This window comes from Leptodactylus fuscus, chromosome 1, assembly GCF_031893055.1.
Source record: "Leptodactylus fuscus isolate aLepFus1 chromosome 1, aLepFus1.hap2, whole genome shotgun sequence".
Taxonomy (NCBI): Eukaryota; Metazoa; Chordata; class Amphibia; order Anura; family Leptodactylidae; genus Leptodactylus; species Leptodactylus fuscus.
In genome coordinates this window covers 101,419,764-101,440,372 of record NC_134265.1, presented here as the reverse complement: position 1 = coordinate 101,440,372, position 20,609 = coordinate 101,419,764, and the positions used below count along the sequence as shown (strand labels likewise).

The following is a 20,609-nucleotide window of genomic DNA, read 5'->3' as shown; positions in this document are numbered from 1 at the left end:
CTTTTTGGCTTCTTTCATTGTTATGACATTTTATCTCTACCACATTGAGGATACAACCTGTTTAACAAAGTGAGGCAGAGAATAGCATTTAATTATTAACAGACCTGAGAGGACATTGTAATGTCAAAAACTGCCACTGACTACACCAGAGACATATACAACGTCACTAATGTTTGACTTGGGGCAGTATGGTAAGTAACAAACACAAACTGTAAAATGGAAACAGCACAAGATTGGCTGCCACTTCTGTTCTGAATGCCAGTGTTGTCAGCCATGCCAAGTGGCAAGTCCCCCTCTCACTGGCTCCTGAACTCAGATTATACGTAACATACTGCAGGACAGAGACGCCAGGTTTAGCTAATCCTAGGCCTGTTGTGTTCCATGCAATTGTCAGTGCTGAATTACATCTCATTTGACTTAATCTTTCATACAAACCATCATTGTTGAATAGTTATACAGTAGATCATAAGCCCCATAGTTGTATGGAAATGGGGAACTGGGCTCGGTACAAATTCCTAGTTGTCCTTCTTATTAACAAATAATGACAAATAAAGCTATAGATAGCCTGAAAGTTGTGATGAAATATATGTGCTCCTGTGATATAGATAAAACAGAAGGGACTATGGGAAGTGCGGAATTGTCCATACAATGAGATGCAATCTAGGGTGATAGGAGTGACTGATCCAAAATAAATTAAGATATATTTATCCCTCCTCCTGGCCGTCACTTCCATCGCTAACCTCTGGTCCACACTGCTGAAATATGTAGAGTACACATAAGTGGTGAGGTGCCGTATACTATCGAGGCCTGTGATTGTTTTTTTTGTTTTTTTTTTTGGGGGGGGGGTTAATTATTTCAGAATTCTCTCTAAAAATGTTCCCAATTTAAGCACTGTGTATATGGACACCTGCCCACTGGAAGCAATGACCAGGAGGATGACTAAGTTTATTATTTTCAATAAGAGTGTGCACCATCCCTAATATTTATTTAACTTGGACAGCCATTTTAATATTCTTTTGAACTATTTCATAGTTATCTATTCCTTGCAAAGCCAATTGAAAGTAGGTGTAGACAGTCAGCAGTGTTAAGCCAGCCCCCTCTCCCTGTGCACATTGGTAACCGGCTTCCCATTGCCTCTTTTTGCTATTATCTCTGTTAAGAACAGAAGAATGATCTTGTTGAAATTTGAAGGGCTTATACAGGTTTTAAATTACGGACCAAAAAACAGGATGCATCAATACAAAACACTTTCTAATATATCCTGTTTAAGTTCAGTATCATTTATTTGATTTATTTCCAGGTCATTGACCTCAGCTGTGACTTTTCCTGCTTGCAAGTTCACTACCCCTCCCTGCTAGCAGTACAGCCATCAAGAGAAACATCACAGCAGCACGTGACCTTGGATATGTTTGTCATTTATTACTTGTGATTTAATTCTAGGGGAGATGGGATAAGAGTGAAATTTAGGTGACAACTAATGTTTGAGAATACTACTTCCATGGTTCACAATTTTCCTAGATTACACTATCTGTCATTAAAGGGGTTTTTCAGGGTAAATAAGCTTGGGCCCTCAGTTGATCAGCTGTTTGAACAGGCTGCAGCACATCAGCAACCCCTTTGGTACGTAACAAGCACAGCATCATACATTTATTAAGCAGCTGTGCTTGGTATCATAGCTCAGCCTATTCAATAGAATGGAATTGAGTGGCAATCAAGACATGGGACCGATTAACTTGTTGTCACATGGCCTGTGAAGCAGAAGGGGTATTTTAGGGTGTCGGAACCCCACGGATCATTGACAGATGACCTACCCTAAGGGCAGAAAACAATGCAGGTTCTTCCTATATTTAACTGAAACTTTTAATTCTATATGTAATGCTTTGTTAATTCAATGACCAAATCAGCACAGAAACAAAGATTTTTTTGGTCTTTCAAACAAAATGTAAAAACTTTATACTAATTAGTAGATATTTTCTATCATTTGGGGCTGTTAATTGAGATGCAAAGTGCTTCAGATGACTGTACAGTCTCATTTTCTGTATTGGTGAGAGGTCAGAGAATACTGGGCTCTTATGGAGCAATTTGCAGCTCGGCATGTAGTAAATTGATACAGTAGGTTGAGTATAAATGGAATTGGGCAGATGTCCACTCAGCAGCGTTAGAAAAAGCGGTGACTTAATCATCTAGACTGGCAAACAATCTATCCAGGGTTGGCAAGTCATGCTGATAGTACAATGATGAGTTTCATTCGAAAAACAAAATACAGTAAACTAAGATGCCCATAAACGGCTGCATTTCTTTAGCATGTTTATTGGAAGAGATTGTCTGGAGGGAGGTTATGAAGTATAAATGTTATATATCTGTAGAGACAGTATATGAGAGTGCTTACATTGGCTTTTGCACACCACTGATTTTGTCATCATCATGCATGAACCTATGGCTGCTTGGTATGCATGGATTCATCTTCATGCCTACATGTTCCAAAAATCAGTTGGTTTGGGATAAGTACACATGAAGATCAATGGACTTCTGTAGACTTTTATATTCTATGGCACTTAGTAAACTGAGGACCATTATTGTTTTTTTGCATCAATTCATCTTCACCATAGGTTGGTGAGACATCCAAAGTCAGATACTCATGTTGTCCACAACCTTCATTTAATTCCGGGTATTTCTCTTCTTGTTTCCAGACTTTTTTTTTTCTTTTAATAGAGTGAAAAGGTGACATATTATATATAGCATATAACTAACAGCTACTAACTACTAACAGCTGATGCAAATACTAAGTTGGTTCATCTACTTTATATCAAGATTTTTGTGTCACTATATACTTTAGCAGTTTTGTTGATCAGATCTTGAAACCTGAACCAGAAGTGGATCATAAAGCATGACAACCTATAAAGTGCAGATGGTATTTCTCTGCTTGTTTTCTATCCACTCCTGGTTTTGGCTTCAAAAACTGCATCAACAAATCCTGAACATGTGCACTTATTCTAAAGGTGAGTAAGAGTGAAGAAGAAGCATCATTTACAATGTTAATACCTTCAAATAATGTTATAGACTGAACCACACTTGTTTCCCAGTCAAAAAAGAGTGACCTTGCTTCTGCCTGTTTTACATTTCTAACAATGAACAAGTGATTGGATTACTGATACCAAAAAGTAATCTGCCTTTATCTATAACCAGACGTATACCAGAGTATACAGTATGTTTCATATCTACCTTCTTCTATTCTCTGTAAGGTATTCCAAGCTTACAGTACAAGTTCTTTATATACCACAAATAAAACTGCCTGGTTATGTCTAGTAGTTTACATAAGTCTATATTTAACACTACATTATTTTTGTCTTTTTTTTGTCTAGGAAAATGAACTAAAAGATGCAGTTCAAGACAAGAGTCGCTTAAGTCTTCAGTATGCCAGCTTATCCCACAGGGCCTTGCAGTATGACCAGGTAATACAAGCAATTCTTATTTATCTTCATTACCACTGTTATACTTGGACTGTGTGCAGATTAAACTCTTCATAGAGGTTTAGAAACATGTCTAGTCAGTAAAAAACTGTCTTAAGTACCTGAAGACATGGTTAGAATTTCTTTCCCATGGCTTTTGCTATGTGAAGCAAGGAGAAGCAAAAGGGGAGAAGGCTCATGGGCCCTGGTGCAAAAAAATCAGCTTGGGCTTCCATTGCCATCGCAACTTCTTAACTTTCAGTTGCATCTCTAGGTCTCTTAAGTGATCCATTGATGTTACATTAGCCAAGCTCAGTCCTTATAAATGCTTATGTCACCCATGACTTACCCTCTGCACACAAATTCCCTTTCCTGCTGCTGCCCCTAATACCCATCTCAGTGCCCAAACACAGTGATAATGCTATTATGTGTGGCCTGCAAAGTAATAGTGATAGTGTCCTTCATTACTGAGCAAAAAGGGATTGGCTAGACGTTTAGTCATTACTTTAGGGTATAATATATATTATGTGTAATCATGCCCTACAAATTTACCCAAATTATGTGCCCTTAATGTAATAATGCCTGCTATGAGACCAACTGCAATAGTGCCCACGTATCTCTGCACAGGTACTAATACCAACTTTGTGCTTTCTTTGCGTCTTCTTTGTGACTTTGATAACTTTGGGAGTAATGTACTGTGATTCATTCTCATGACAGAGTGATACACCTAACAATACCCCTTTGTAAATCCTCCTAATCCCTGCCAGTTGAATGATTTTTTACAGTATGAAGATTATATGTTTGTGTGGAGGACGGCATATAGATGGAAGGCAGCTGATTCACTTACAAGCAATTGTTGTCCGTCACAACACAGGGGCGGCATGCAGCACCCCATGCATTCTAATTCCTCCTCCACTGTCTCCTCTATTCCACTGTATCAAAGATGCAGAGAGGAGGAAACAGGGGAAAAGGATTCATTTTGCACAGACTGCAGTAGGCGGCATTGCGTCAGTAGGTCAGCATGTTGGTACAGTCAGCAGTAATATGGTAAGGGGGTACCTGTAGCTATGCCACTGTTCACACAACACTTCTCACCCAGTCCACACCAGAAGAAGCCAATCTAGGCCCACTAGTTCAAAAACCCCACCAGTAAGTAAACCCCTTTAATTTCAGTTGTTTTACAGATTACTAGTCTGGCACCATTGAGCATATTTTCTATTTTATTCTAGTCCATTCTGTAGATGTTTCCTGTTTACATATTTGGAAATAACGCTGATGATAAATAATTTCAACAAAAAAGATGCAATCGCCAACACACAAAGGAAATCTCCCTTCTGTTTTCATCATTGTGTGTTTTATACTACTTGTTTATTTTTGCGCAATTTTACAAGATTTCAAACAGTTATTAACCCATCTACAAGGGCCTTCAATGTACTTCATGGAGCCTCTAGGCAAGGTAATTCATGACATACATTTACAACTTCAAGCAACAAGAGGTTAAAGAGGTTATTTTGGCGATGAGTTATTATTATTATTATTATTATTATTATTATTATTATTATTATTCTTTATTTATATAGCAAATCCAAAAAAGAAAAATTGGCATTTAAAAACTAATCTTTATTGATATTACCATTAAAAATAACTCCCTGGGTACAAAAATTTATTTAAAATAATCTATTTTCATGCACCATTTGTTTCAAAACACCAATGGGTATCAAATAAACGTATGAGAACCTCTCATACACTCCCTATTCAATGGGTGTTTTAAAAAGAAACTACTACAAAGTATTGCATATAAATAGCATGGCTGTAGTCACAAACTATTGAATGGGTGCTAGTTCCAATCCCCAGTCTATATATTCTGAGGATCAATTAGATACAATTCATCTCAGACTAGTTGACTGCTGAGTTGTAATATATGACTGCTTCTTAGCTCTTGCAAGTTCAAGGGCTGATAGAAATTATCCGTGCCTACCATCAGGGCACGGAGAACGGTGGTTATAACCGCCATAATTGAACATCTAGGCTGTGCTATTAGAGCAGGATTAGTGGACTCAGCAAACTGGAGGATGGTAGAATCTGCTGGAGTGAATATTGTTGCAGATAGTCCCAGTTGATAGGAGTTCATTACCGACGCGGTATCGCATTAAAACCGTGGGGTGTATTTATATAAAAGGTCTCCTGAGGAACCCCGATAACAGGGGGGAAACGCGTAGAGACGCCTATTTATTAGATATTTGCTGGTCATTTGAAATTCCAATTATGCCATCAGCTAACTTATTGTGCTGCTGGCATGCAATATAGAGACATAGTAGCTAGATATATATTTGCTACAGACAATCTCGTGGCAATAGCAATATTGATACAAAGTTACTTTATGTCTCTCTGAACTTGCAAGAGCTAAGAAGCAGTCATATATTACAACTCAGCAGTCAACTAGTCTGAGATGAATTGTATCTAATTGATCCTCAGAATATATAGACTGGGGATTGGAACTAGCACCCATTCAATAGTTTGTGACTACAGCCATGCTATTTATATGCAATACTTTGTAGTAGTTTCTTTTTAAAACACCCATTGAATAGGGAGTGTATGAGAGGTTCTCATACGTTTATTTGATACCCATTGGTGTTTTGAAACAAATGGTGCATGAAAATAGATTATTTTAAATAAATTTTTGTACCCAGGGAGTTATTTTTAATGGTAATATCAATAAAGATTAGTTTTTAAATGCCAATTTTTCTTTTTTGGATTTGCTATAAGAAAGAAAGATTCTAGTGGAAGTTATTATTTATATAGCACCATTAATTCCATGGTGCTTTACATTTGGGGGTTACATACAGACCACAAAATATACAAACAGATATAATACTAACAGTGACCGACTGGCACAGTGGGGTAGAGGGCCCTGCCCGCGAGGGCTTACAATCTATGAGGGAAGGGGGTAGAGACAGAAGGAGAGGGGGAGACTGTACAAATGGCAGTGCGGTGATAGTGTTATTGGAGGTTGTAGGCCTTCCTAAATAGGTGAGTCTTCAGGGCCTTCTTGAATCCTGTGATTGTGGGGATCAGTCTTATGTGTCTTGGTAAGGAGTTCCAGAGTATGGGGGATGCTCGAGAGAAATCTTGGAGGCGGTTGTGTGAGGAGCGAATGAGAGCAGAGCGGAGTAGGAGGTCATTGGAGGATCTGAGGTTACGTGTGGGCAGGTAGTGGGAGACTAATTTAGAGATATATGGAGGGGCCAGGTTGTGGATGGCTTTGAATGTTAACATTAGTAGCTTGAACTCAATTCGCTGGGCTATGGATAGCCAGTGGGGGGACTGGCAGAGGGGAGAAGCTGATGAAGAACAGGGGGGTGAGGTGAATTAAGCGGGCAGCGCAGTTTAAGGTGGACTGGAGGGGGGCGAGGGTGTTTGCTGGGAGTCCATGGAGAAGGGTGTTGCCGTAGTCTAAGCGGGAGATTATGAGGGCATGGACGAGCATCTTGGTAGTTTCAGGGGTGAGGAAGGAGCGGATTCAATGGATGTTCTTGAGCTGGAGACGGCAGGAGGTGTTGAGGGTTTGAACATGTGACTTGAAGGATAGGTTGGAGTCCAGGGTAACCCCAAGACATCGTGCCTGTGGGACTGGGGAAAGTGGGGTTCGGTTAACCTTGATAGATGACAAACAAATCATAGTGCCACGCAAAAATATAAGACCAAGTCAAATTTCTGAATTCTTTTTTTCCTGTGTTTGACATTAACTACATTAGTAACTTTGATAATATCCTTTGTGCGAACTGAAATGGGCTGGGAAGCAGATATTTTTCTGCATTGTATATAGGCAGTTATGTGATTGACATTTGACATGCTTGGTTTATACAAACTTGCACTTTAATAGAACCCCTAAGGAAGAGAGATGAGAGATAAATACATTCACACAGAGAAAACATGCTTGAGCTTAGATGGTATTTACTATTAACTACAGCTGAGAATCAAGCGTAGCACTGGAAAATCTTTTACTTTTTATTATTTCATATTATATTGTTTCTTGATCTTGTTCCGGTCTATAATTTCACTATTCATATGATTATAAACTTCTGCACAAACGCAGAAGTACAAGGAGAGAATGTATGTTACTTTAAACTGCCTAAAGATAGAGGATTCTAAAGAGTAAGTCTTTTCAACGTGTGTGTGTGTTTTGTTTTTTTATGTAGATTGTGAGCCTCATATAGGTCTCACAATGTACATTTTTACCTATCAGTATGTCTTTGGAATATGGGAGGAAATCCACACAAACACATACAAACTCCTTGCAGTTGTTGTCCTTGACAGGATTTGAACCCAGGACTCCAGTGCTGCAAGGCTGCAGTCCTAACCACTGAGCCACTGTGCTGCCCGTTTTTTTATTTTATTTTATTTATAATGTATAGGGCAAAGTATCTTAAACATTTTCCTTATGCAAAAAACCCCAAACAAACAAAAAACCCTGTTTTTGTCTGCAGCATTATTTCCCTTTCACTTTCTAGCAGATCTCTGCTGACTAGTTAATGATCAGGGAGAAGGACGTGTCTGGGAGGGGTCTATAACAGATTAGCACTAATAACAAGTGATAGGCAGGGACAGTTGAAAACTAGGGTTGAGCGATCGTGTTCGGAAAAGATCGGATTCCAATCGGCGATCGAGAAAATTTCACGATTGTGATCAGAATTCCAAACACGATCTTTTTAGGTGGGATCGAGATCGGTACTATTTCCCACAATGCTTTGCTTAGCCTTCACACTGAGTATACGCTCCGCTAATTCTGACTGGAGTGTATACTCAGCGTGAAGGCTCCGCTGCGGTTCCATAGGAATGAATGAAAGCAGCCAGCACATAGCCTTAACTCCCTGCATGCCGGCTGCCTCCATTCATTCTAATGGGAGACTAAACTAACATCTCTAGTAGCTACTTACCTCCAGAGATGGCTGCTCCAGTGCCCGGTGTTCTCCTTCTTCTTCGCCTCGCTGCCACCGCCTCCCAGGTTAGTATTTAAAGAGCTAGGAAGGCGGGGCTTGTGGCTTCAGAGCGTATGGATGGGTACAGGGCGGGGAGACGTGACGTCTCCCCTCCCAGTATCCGCCCACACTCTCCTAACCCGCCCACACTCTCCTAATCTGGGAGGCAGGGGGCAGCGAGGCGAGAAGAGCAGCGTGGAGCGGCAGCGAGGACAAGAAGAAGGCACCAGAGCAGCCATCTTTGCAGGTAAGTGGACACCAGGGGGGACTAAGTAGCCAGAGGATTAAAAAAAAATTCTCTGACTACTTAGTGATTCACTACACAGCGTGGATTCTAACAATTAAAGCATTCAATTGTTAGATTCCATGCTTGTATAGTGAATAGGATTGCTTTTAAAATCCGATCTCCAATTAATAAAAAAATCCCATTAACTTGCATTGGGATCGGAATTGGGATCGAGATTGGGTTCGAATGAAAAATGATCGGAAATCGGATTTTAAAATCAATCCTGAAAAGTCAAGATCGGCTCAACCTTATTGAAAACCTGTACTGCTGTAGCACTACTAAATAACACAACTAGCTTCTGCCCGCGGCTTCGTCTGCATGGACTTCAGAATTGGGTCGAGAGAGAAATGAAAAATGTGTAATAAAAGATTGAATGAGATAAAAAAAAATGTCACCCATCATATTGATTGCGCTGTAATAGACAGAAATAGCTGCAGTTTTGCATTTAAGTCATTAGGTATTTAATATGGTAATCACAAAATTTATATTGGGTTGTTTTTTCTTGGACACACTTATGTTAAGTTAATATACTTCAATAGAAGACACTGTATGAATTATTATTTTCTGCTAGTACGTGTAAGTTCTGGGCACTCAATACTCTTGAACAAGTGACATAAAGCTGACCATGTGAGAAGCAAGGAGAGTCCAAATGAATTCCTACCACTTTCAGTGTTTGGCCCTGGGACTTATATAACTCATACAATGTTGTCTATAGCAGTATATTAACTTAACATATGTGTGTCCAAAAAAAAAAAAAAAAAATACATTTTGCGATTACCATATTAAATACCTAATGACTTAAACGCAAAACTGCATCTATTTCTCTCTATTGCAGCGCAATCAATATGGCGGATGAAATTTTTTTTATCCCATTAATCATTCATTTTTTGTATTACTCACACATTTTTTTATTTCTCTCTGGACCCAATTCTGAGGTCACGGGCAGAAGCTAGTGAAGTCATGTCATTTACTGGGCTAAAAGGTATTGTATGTATTTCATCCAAATCCGTTCAGCCGTTTTCAAGCTCTGCTACATCTGTACATACACAGCTCTGCTACATCTGGCAATTTGGATAAAAGAGGTTTTTCTATCTCAGTCACTCAGCATCTGCTGTGTTATCTGTGTGTTTACAGAGAGAGAGAAAAGAGAAAGCTTTATCAGCAAAACTGTAAATAGCTGAAATCTCCTGCAGTTTAATATAGTATATGAACATAAATTCATAACAGTGGTGAAGCCATGTCATTTACCGGGATAAAATGTAGCCTATGTTTTAATCGAGGTTATAATCTATCTATGTGCCAAATTTCATCCAAATCGGTTCCGCCGTTTTTGTGCAAAAGAGTAACAAACACACAAACTTTCGCATTTATAATATTAGTAGGATTAGTAGGATAGGATAGGATAGGATAGGATGATGTGTGTGACAGCACAGTACATCATAATATTCTCTTAGAGCAACTAGTTGTGACTTAATCTTGAACACACTAGCAAGTCTAATATACTGGGATGCTTGATAGTACTATTGAGTATTATAACTTGACCATGCCCAATCTTTATTTCAGTAGAAGTTATTGTGGCCTACTTACTGTGTTCCAATGTCTCCCTAAAGGGGAGACCTTATTGACTGTAGATGAAAGCTATTCTGCTGCATAGGCCTCCTCTGCTTTTCTGTGCTACAGACTACGTGCTCCCAAGTCTACAACATAAAGTACATTAAAACTACTTGATTCAGAGGTGTTTGGCAGTCGTGATGCAGCATATGTACAAACAGGTTCCCTGTTGATAAGTAATACAATCAGAATATGGATATGAACACATTAGCAGCATGCATTGTGACCTATAAAATGATGATAATTACAACCATAAGGCTGCCCATACACATAAGACAAATGTTGATGGAAATGTCCAGTTCTGACCATTTTTGCCTGAGATCATATAGAAATTGAACATGGACCTGCGATGCCAATAGCTGTTTCCTGACAAAAGTGGGATCTATTAGGACAGACATTCAGCTGAAAATGAAAATGTATAGCATAATATGCAAATGTGACTCAGGTGTGTTCTGTTGTTCTTAGGTTTTTTTTCCTTAGGCCCGGTTCACATCTGCATTCGGGGAGTCCGCTTGGGGACCCACCGAATGGAAACCTATACCAATAGAAAAGTGGTTACCTGGGATAACACGCGGACCCCATAGACTATATTGGGGTTTGTGTGGTTTCTGTTCAGTTTCCGCACAAAACATGTGGAGAGAAAAGTACTGAAAGCAGCACTTTTCTCTTCGCATGTTTTGTGCAGAAACCACACCGTTAAATGTTTTTAACCCCTTATTGACAGTTCCATTTTTGTGTTTTTGTGCCTACCAAAGTAATTTTTACATATTTTTTTCCAGCCTCCAGGAATGTCCATTAACACACTATTAAGAAAGTTTTTTCATTTTTTCAGGGTAAACTGTATCAAAAGTTAGATATTTGTTCCATTGTAATATATTTTTTAATTTGAAGATTGACACTAAAATAGTGTTTTAAAATGGGTTCCATGTATTACGCACATTTATATTATACATATTAATAGTACACATTAATATATTAATCCACCATTACTGGCAGAGCTGATCTGGGTCTGCTACTGTGGGAGGCAGCCAGTGATCACATGACTATGCCACTCATTCAGTGCTATGTAGTGTGGGAAGAATATGCAAATCTGACTTCCATGATGTAATTAGGATGCCAGTGCCTCAAGTATGCACACCAATAGAGGGCGCTGACTGAGAATGTGCAAATCTATCTTCCATGATGTAATTAGGAAGACAGAGTCTCCGTCAAGCAAAACCTATAGAGGGCACTCCCTTAAACATCATGCTGACCTTCTCAGAGGCCTTTGTTTGCAATGATGTTGGTATTTAACCAGATACAGTCTACTCAGCCAAGGACAGCGGTTTCGATGTACTTATCACCTCTGCCAGATTAGTCCTCTCTGCGCCAAGCTGACGAGATGCAAGTACATCGAAACAGCTCTCCTTGGCTGAGAAGACTGTATCTGGTTAAATACCAACATCATTGCAAACAAAGGCCTCTGAGAAGGTCAGCATGATGTTTAAGGGAGTGCCCTCTATAGGTTTTGCTTGACGGAGACTCTGTCTTCCTAATTACATCATGGAAGATGGACTTGCACATTCTCAGTCGGCGCCCTCTATTGGTGTGCATACTTGAGGCACTGGCATCCTAATTACATCATGGAAGTCAGATTTGCATATTCTTCCCATGTTCCTTTGCAGTGGAGCGCTCATGGCTTAATAATACGCCACACACCTATATGGTGGTCTCTCCCTATGGAGTGACGATATCCCCTCAACCCTGCTACGTAGTGTGTGAAGGTGAAGTCAGGAGCAGTAAACTGCATTTATCTTCTCCCATGATCTCCAGCTGTCTCTGACAGAGAGAGACCAGACCTGTCCCTGCTAAATTGCAGGAACAAAAAAGTTGATTGCAATATAGACTATATTTGGTGTGGTAGGGTTGGAACTTAGTACATCTTTGTGTTTGTGCTATGAACTTTCAAAGCATTTTGCTCTGCTTTGAAGAGAAGCATCAAGATAAAAAAAAATATATAAAAATTACTTAGGAAACATGGATCCTATTTCACACAATCTTGGCAATAAACCATCACTTGAAGTTTATGCCTTTGAAGTGAAATAACTAATTATGGTAGAATATATAAATAAAATGTAATATAACATTTTACATCCATACAGCACGGTCTAGTAAATTAAAGTTTACAAAAATTCTTAACTTTTTAGATAAAAAAAAAAAGCTAAGCAACTTCCTTATATCCTCTGAATTTCAAATCTTCATCCTTTTAAAATCTCAGGGAATGAAAGAATATTTGAAGCAGAGGATGCCAGATGCAAAGCTTGATGAAATCATATACACAGAGAGTGTATCGGATCTGGTGATAAAAGTTAAAAATTTATAATCATAACAGATCACTTCATAATATGTCAGAGTCAACTGACAGTGAGCAATTATAATAAGGCAAGAGTAGGATAATACATACAAAGCTTCCCAAAAACGCAACTAGAAAATAATCAATAAATATATAATAAATTACTAATAAAGTGCCAGTGCAGTCATCCAAGTCCCTATATAAAAAACTCCAGGAGAACTCAGTATATCCACCAAATAGTATCAAACCGTATTGACGTATTATCAAGCATAACAGCAGGGGTATTAGTGCTTCATCATTGCAGGGGTATTAGCGCTGTGTGTGATCTAATTTTCCTTACAGGCATTACTAGAAGATTGCTGCATGCATGATCAGCCTTGACACAGCCTGTGCAGAGTTGTACAGGAGAATCTTCGGCTCTGCACAGGTTGTGTCAGGGTTGATCCTGCGTGCAGAAATCTTTTAGTAATGTCTTCATGGAAAAGGAGACCAGGATATATATGGGACGTTGACACTGGTCCATCCTGTGCCATCGTAGGGAATGGACGTATGTCTGCAACGTACAGATATCATCCCTGAAGATTCCAGCCAGTGGTGAACCTAGGCTCTCTGCTGCTGACTTCTTCCAGCTGTAACTTGACTCTGTAAAGCAACATAGACATCTTTGACTCCTCAATTCTCCATGCACCCAACCCATATATATATATATATATATATATATATATATATATATATATATATATATATTGTCAGGGTCTGGGGTTGCTAGGTGGGGTTTCATAGACACCAAAAGTCCAGATTCTTTAGTCCATTAGACCCCCGAGTATAATAATAGTGGTAGTGAGATCGCTGCTCGGGCCTGCTCACTGCCACCCTCCGCGGCCTATAGTGGAAAGGGAAGCGGAGGGCATCCATGAGCAAAACCGGGGAGGTAGGTAAATAGGCCGCTACTTGCTGGGGATACTACAGTAGGTAGAGGCCTATAAAAAAAAAAAAAAAAAAGTATTAACTTACTGACCTTGCCGCTGCCTCCTCCTGTCACCGGCAAAAGATGTCTGCGTCTCAGCACAGGAGGCGTGATGACGCCACCTGCACTGATACGCAGAGGTCTAAAACAGCTCAGGAGAGGGTCGCTCGGTTTGTTTTCAGAGCAGCTCTTTCCTGTGCTAGTTTAGAAATAAAATAAGATTAATTAAATTGCTGCGGCTGCCGCCCCCTCCAGGGTGCCTCCTGAGGCTGCCGCCTCACCTTACCTCATTAGAGGTGCGACCCTGGTTCCAGCAGCCTCTGAAGTTGCAGACTGCTGAAAGAGGGCATGGTAGCTGGAACGGAGGGCATCAGGTAAGCATACGTTACAAAGGTAATGTACGTTGTATGTTTAGATTATAGTTTCAGGGTACAAGATTCAGGTATAAAAATCTTAATCACATACATCTTCTGATAGGTGCTGGCACCCTGAGCATTTTGGTATTTTGTTTATTCAAATCCATTCAGCTATTCCAAAGATATAACCCCTATAAGTTTTGATGGGAATTAGGGTATACTAGCCAAGTGGGGATTAACACTGCATGACATATAGCACACAGACACCTTCCACCAGAGAAAGCACAGTGTTAATGTGCCGGGATCGTATACGCCGCGTTATTTTGCGGCCGCAAAATAACGCAGCGTATAGGAGACTAACTCCCATTGAAATCAATGGGAGTGTATACAGTGCTCAAAGTCTCACACGCCGTATACGTGTCACATCACGCGGCACGTTACTCCGTGTGAACTCCCCCTTAAAGGGTACCTGAGTTTTAATGAAAAGTTGAAATATGTGTAGGATCTTGCTGGGCAGTCTATTCTTTGACTGTATAAGCCTTCATAAATTACTTCCTGTCAGTTTTTCTGCTGCTAATAAATCAAATTATGGCTTAAACACAGTTTACATTTGTCTTTCATCCCGGACGTGTGTACAATGAGGAGCAATCTGCCCCTCCCCCATTCATTACTGATAATATTCTGCTATTCCTGCAGGAGTAGCTATATAGTTGCAAACAAATATCTGAGAAAAGCCAAAGTCACCATATAATAGGAGATCCAGGAATGTGGGGTAAATACATTCAACCAAGCAGATAAAACACAAGAAAGTCACTTCCAGGGCATATTTCTGGGTCTGAAATGCTATCTCTGGCGAATAGCTGTTTGGAGTGTTTTATGTTTTTCACATTTTTGTGACATGAGCCCAGTAACCCCAGTGCAGTTGATCACTGGTGACCGATTCAGAGGTGCTCCTGAATATTATAGGTCATCAGTATATTTCACCTTATTGTCCAGGTTATTTTGAGAGCAGTCAAAGCCTGCCATTTTTACTTCAGTATTTATTTACCCAGTTATTTAAAGGGGTTATCCAGATTAACAGATATTTATGATCTAGGGCTAACTAAAAAGGTGGCCTTGCAGGACTTGTTCATCCGGCAATTATTGACAGAGACTCAGAACAGAGAGACTTTGTGTGGATGTGAACCCTCATTTCTCTATAATGTCTAGCTTTGTACTTTCTGATATGTAATATGCTGCTGAATATTGCGGCACTAAACAAATATCTATTTTATTACATTTCTGTAATCTATATCTTGCTTTGTTCTTTATTGTTTCTCTTACTCAAAGAAAATATCTAAATGTAATCCTGATGAGAACATTTAACCATGGTAGGAAGAAAGACATTTGTAGCACATTTGTACTCTCAACTCATAATAGTATTCCCAGGTTGGGGTCATGAATTACTTGAGGCTGCCAGGATCAGCGAGAGGTTTAATAACTGGGTGTTGTATAGATATTGGTTGTGACACGGCCTCCGTTCTAACAACTGCTGTTTCTACACTTTACTGTAACCAGTTTAGAAAAGCTGACAGTTTCATTTGGAAGGCAGCATGATGCTTCCTCCCTTTCATTACATGGGGTTTATATCTTCAGTAGTCCTATTTCTAAGACCTTACTTTTTCCAAGAATGTTAATAATTTTGAACAAAAAAGATGAAAAATCTGATTTCCAATCATGTAAACCGTATATGGGATAATGCGCTCCCTATAGAAGGTTATGATAATATTGTCTATTATAAAAATATACTTATTATTTTCATGGACATTTCAGATTAGAGCAATCCTTTGACATTGGTATAAGAGTTACCAGGATTGTGCCATAAGCTATTCTGTATGAGATTGCTGGGGATCCAACATACAGCATCCCTTTCAGTCGATTGCTTACAGCAGTTGCTGGAACCTAAATATACATAAAGAACAGAGCTGGACAAATAGCTTCCTTCATTGGTAACAATCGCACCTGATCACTACAGCCCAGATCCCATTCACTTCAATGGTTGAGCTACAGTTACTAAGCATGGCCACTACAGAGAGAAAGGGGATATCTGCTTCTAGTTCCACTATCCTTGTATGTCGGGTGCAAGTGAGTGGTGAGAGTTGGACTTGGATATTGATAACCTTTCCTAAGAAAAATCCTTTTTAATTCAACATGCCTGATACTTTTGTTCCTAAACATTGGCCAAACATCTGATAAACATTAAATGGACAGTTTGCCAACCGAAGTCTCTTGTATATGCCCACCTTCAAAAACAAGAACAGTTTTCCAGAATAAAATAAACAAGGCAATATTCTTTACTGGTAAATCTGACCATGTTGTATGACTGGTTGAATAAACATGACGTAACTTGCAATGTTGAGCTGATAAAGCTGTGTATAATCTTCCACTGCTGTCCAGGCAAGAACATTCTACGTGGTTAGGCCTGGTTCACATCTGTGTTCGGTATTCCATTTGGGGAGTCCACCTGGGGACCGACAGCATTGATAAGTGATGAGCAATAAAAGCACACGGTCCTCATGGTCTATAATGGGGTCCGTGGGTGTTTTCTATGCGGTGTCTGCACGGAACATGTGGAGAGAAAAGTACTTCAGGAACCACTTTCCTGTCCGCATGACTTGTGCAGGCACCCCGCAGAAAACACACATACCCCATTATATTCTATGGAGTCCGTGTGCTTTCATAAACTCACTGCTTGTCAATGCGTTTGGTATTCCATTCAGGGGGTCCCCAAGCAGACTCCCTGATTGGAATACCAAACGCAGATGTGAGCCAGGCCTAAGAAGAATACGTCTAGTTTGTAACATATTGGAGGCTTCATGCGCTCACAGAAACCAATCTGATTCAAGACCTATGTCATATGGCATATGTAAAGGCAGACTCCAGATATATTTATAATTATTGACATTTTCTCCATTTTTCTTTTGCACTAGTTTTCATCACTTTCAGTGAATATTAATATGATTTCTGTCTATTAAGCTTTATTTCCCAATATTCTTCGAAAAGCTATATAAAACAATTAGCAAATGCTGTAAACTGCAGACACCAAATGCTGCAAATTGCACTAAACGATCTTGTATTTTGGTCATTATGTTTCAATAGAAAATACTTCTTATTAAAGTTAATTGGCTGCCTACGCTAATGCTGACAATGTGCAGAAAAAAGTTATTTTGACTAACCCTGAGCTTGCAATGAGTCTCTTCATCTCATATGTGCTCATTATATCTTTCAGCAGCTTATTGCATTTCTAAAACCCATTTATGTCACAAAAGCCAATGTGTTTATGTGTAATTTTCACCTCATTGAATGACCACACCATCACCTAGTGCATTCACAGGCTCATTGCTGTAGACTTCTTTGGATTTGTTAATTAAGATAAAAGCAGCAAAGCTAAGTCCTCCGCTGACAAGTGATGGTGAACCACATTGCATCCACTTCTATAGCCATATTACCCCCTAACAAACGAGGTGAGCTGTGAAAGACAATAGCAAGAGTGATTCTATTTAAGCCATGAGGAAATCCATTAGAGAACTGAGCCCGTCCACTATTGTAAACCATTTTGTGCCGCTCAGACAGTGATGTGTTTAGAGGGGAGAACATTTTGAAAGATTATCCTGAAGCTAAATTTTTCACAGCCTGACAGTAATTGCATTTCTTGTTTCATTTTTTCCCTCTTTCCAAGCAATTGATCTCAAAAAAGGGGAAATGAAGTGTTGATGTCTGTTTAATGAATTAACCTCTTATTGCTAGTTGCAAATTGTGTGCATCTTCTGCAAAAAAATTAATAGATTCATTTATTTCAGAGACAAAACTTCTCTAGTGCTGAAATAAATAACAAGCTAAACTTAAGAACAAAGAGGCACAATCCCCAACTAAAATTAATTTGAGTTGCCGCACCTACTGGTGGGCTCCCTATGGGTGAACTTTGCCTTTAAATGGGGAGCGGATATAGATAGATGTACATAAACTAATTTATGAGTAATAATGAGAGATGACACAGGAAAAAGTATTGAACATGCTTACTGAAATTGACGCCTCTTGTATGGAGAAACGAGTTGCACAAATTGCACAGGTGTGATTTTGACCCATTGTTTCACATAAACACTATTCGATATCCTGAAGGTTCTGGGGCTATTTGTATGGTTTGCTTGGACCATTCTAGCAGCTTTATTTTTTCCCCTGTGTGTTTGGGATCATTGTCTTGTAAAAATGTCCACCCTTGTTTCATCTACATCATCCTGGTAGTTGGCAACAGATTTTTATCAAGAATGTCTAGGTACATTTGTCCATTCATCCTTTCTTCAATTATATAAAGTTTGCCAGTGCCATATACTGAAAAACAGCCCCACACCATGATGTTCCCACCTCCAATCTTCACTGCCGGTTTGCTGTTTTTGGTAGAGATGAGTGAGTACTATTTGAAACGGCCGTTTCGAATAGCACGCACCCGTAGGAATGAATGGAAGCGGCCGGCACACAGACTTTTCTGGGGGCCGGACACTTAACCCCCTGCGTGCTGGCTGTGTCCATTCATTCCTATGGGTGCGTGCTATTCGAAACGGGAGTTTCGAATAGTACTCGCTCATCTCTAGTTTTTGGGTAATATTCAGTGCTTTTTGGCCTCCAATATGGTGTGTATTATGGCATCCAAAGAGTTCAATCTTGGTCTCATCTGACCAGACTATATTCTCCCAATATTTCACAGGCTTGTCTAAATGCTGTTGAGCAAACTGTATGCTTGAGCATGCTTTTGGTTCTGAAATGGAGTTTTATGTCAATAGCACCTTTAGAAACATATTTACTTAGAAAATCAATGACATGTTTAATACTTAGTTAACCCTCTGTATACCTCAGCCAAGAACCATCATGGCTATATTTATTGGATTCCCACCACCCTGCAAAATTATGTAGGGCTCTGACAGACTGGGCCCATGGAACAGTGACATGGTTTGAGTGATGTGCCATCTTTACCATTTATCCTATACTTGCTTCAATCTATACCAGTATATCAGCCACGGATACTTCTCTACACTGTTGGCCATGAAAATTAAACATATTTGGGTGAACAAGGCCCCATGGTTAGCTAGATCTCTCCTCCAATGAGCCAAGCTAGAGTGTGTCTTCTCAATTTCCGAGCACATTTGCTGAGGATCTTTGACTGGTGCCGGCACCATTCCGTTAAGAGATGGATTCAGATAGAACAATCCACAACTAAGGTGCCCTTGCTGTGGATGGCCTCCAGGTTGCCGAAACCCCACGATCTACGATCTCCCTTACCCTGAAAAGTGTGACAGCTGTTTTCCTTGATGGTTACTTCTGTCCTTACCCCTCTCCTGCTTATCTGATTTTGGGGAATCCCTCCTTTCCCTTTGAGCTGGAGTGCAACTTTTTCCATATCTGGCTCACTCATGATAGATTTAGGGCAGCGGCCTTTCTAGAGGCCACTACATGGAAGTTGGACGAGCATCTCGCCTGGCAAACGCACCAGCTCTGCCAATATCTAACCACTCTTGAGCCGGCCATGGAGTTCTGGAGGACACCTTTCTTGTTTGAGACATTATGCACAGCTGTCTTCCATGGTTTGTTAGCTATATCCAACATCCTCACGTTCTCCCACATGCTCCCTTGGTTCTTTCAGGATTGTGAAGCTGACCTGGACACCACATGACTTCTGAGCAGAAAGACAGACTCTGTCTCTTTGCACAGAAATCCACCCTCTCATCCAGAGTTAAAGAGGCACAGTATAAAATCTTTTCAAGATGGTACAGTTTCCCAGTCTATTTACACTCCATGATGGCTTTGGTAGCTCCCCTCTGCTGGTGGTACGGGTGGGCCCCTGACACCCTGCTCCACATCTTCTAGGATTGCTCAGCTCTTGTTCCTTTCTGGCAACAAGTGTGGGCCATCACATCCAAATTCACTGAGTAACCACTTTTTCCCTGGTCCTTTTCCTGCTCCACCTCAGTACCATGCATCTTTACACATACTGGAGATTTGTGGTGTCCTTCTAACTCCTACTGAGTCCAAACTCATCATCCCCTCACCCTAATGGCCAGGTAAGACTACAGATATCCTTCTCATCATAGTGACCTTCCTTACTTCTTGATTCCCTTTCCCATCCCTTCCCCTCCTTCCTTCTTGCTGCGAGTCTTTCTTTCTCTATTACATCGCTATCCAGATTTTTTCCCATATTCCCATACAGTTTTAATCAGTTACTGTTAGTTAATCAACGAGAGTAGTTTGCGGAGACCCCTGCTTTCCTTCATGGTCCCTTGGCAACCACCCTGCCAAGATCTTACTTCACCTATTTAGGTTACATTGTATATTGTACAGCCACGCATCTTGTTCTGATTGTTTCTGTATTGTGTACACTTTGTAATAGTTGTTACTTCTTTAAGCTAATAAAACTCAATTAAAAAAATAATAATAGCAAGGAGTAAGATCAGAAGCAATGTCAGGAAATATTATTTCACTGAAAGAGAAGATGTGATTGAGAAATCTACAGTAAGTGAATCTAAGCATGCCTGGAATAAACACGTGTATCTTAAGATAAAAGAAGAAGTAATATAATGACAGACTAGATGGACCATGAG

At 39.9% G+C, this 20,609-nt stretch overlaps 1 protein-coding gene across 7 annotated transcripts in view; it reads left to right on the top strand.

Moving 5' to 3' along the window:
• Positions 1-20,609, top strand: part of RIMBP2 (RIMS binding protein 2) — a 351,407-nt gene that overhangs the window by 205,950 nt on the left and 124,848 nt on the right. For all 7 annotated transcript variants that reach the window (XM_075274789.1, XM_075274730.1, XM_075274757.1 and 4 more), the window contains one exon: positions 3,363-3,452. In XM_075274789.1, coding sequence (XP_075130890.1) covers positions 3,363-3,452 — 90 coding nt within the window. The remainder of the gene's footprint in view (positions 1-3,362; positions 3,453-20,609) is intronic.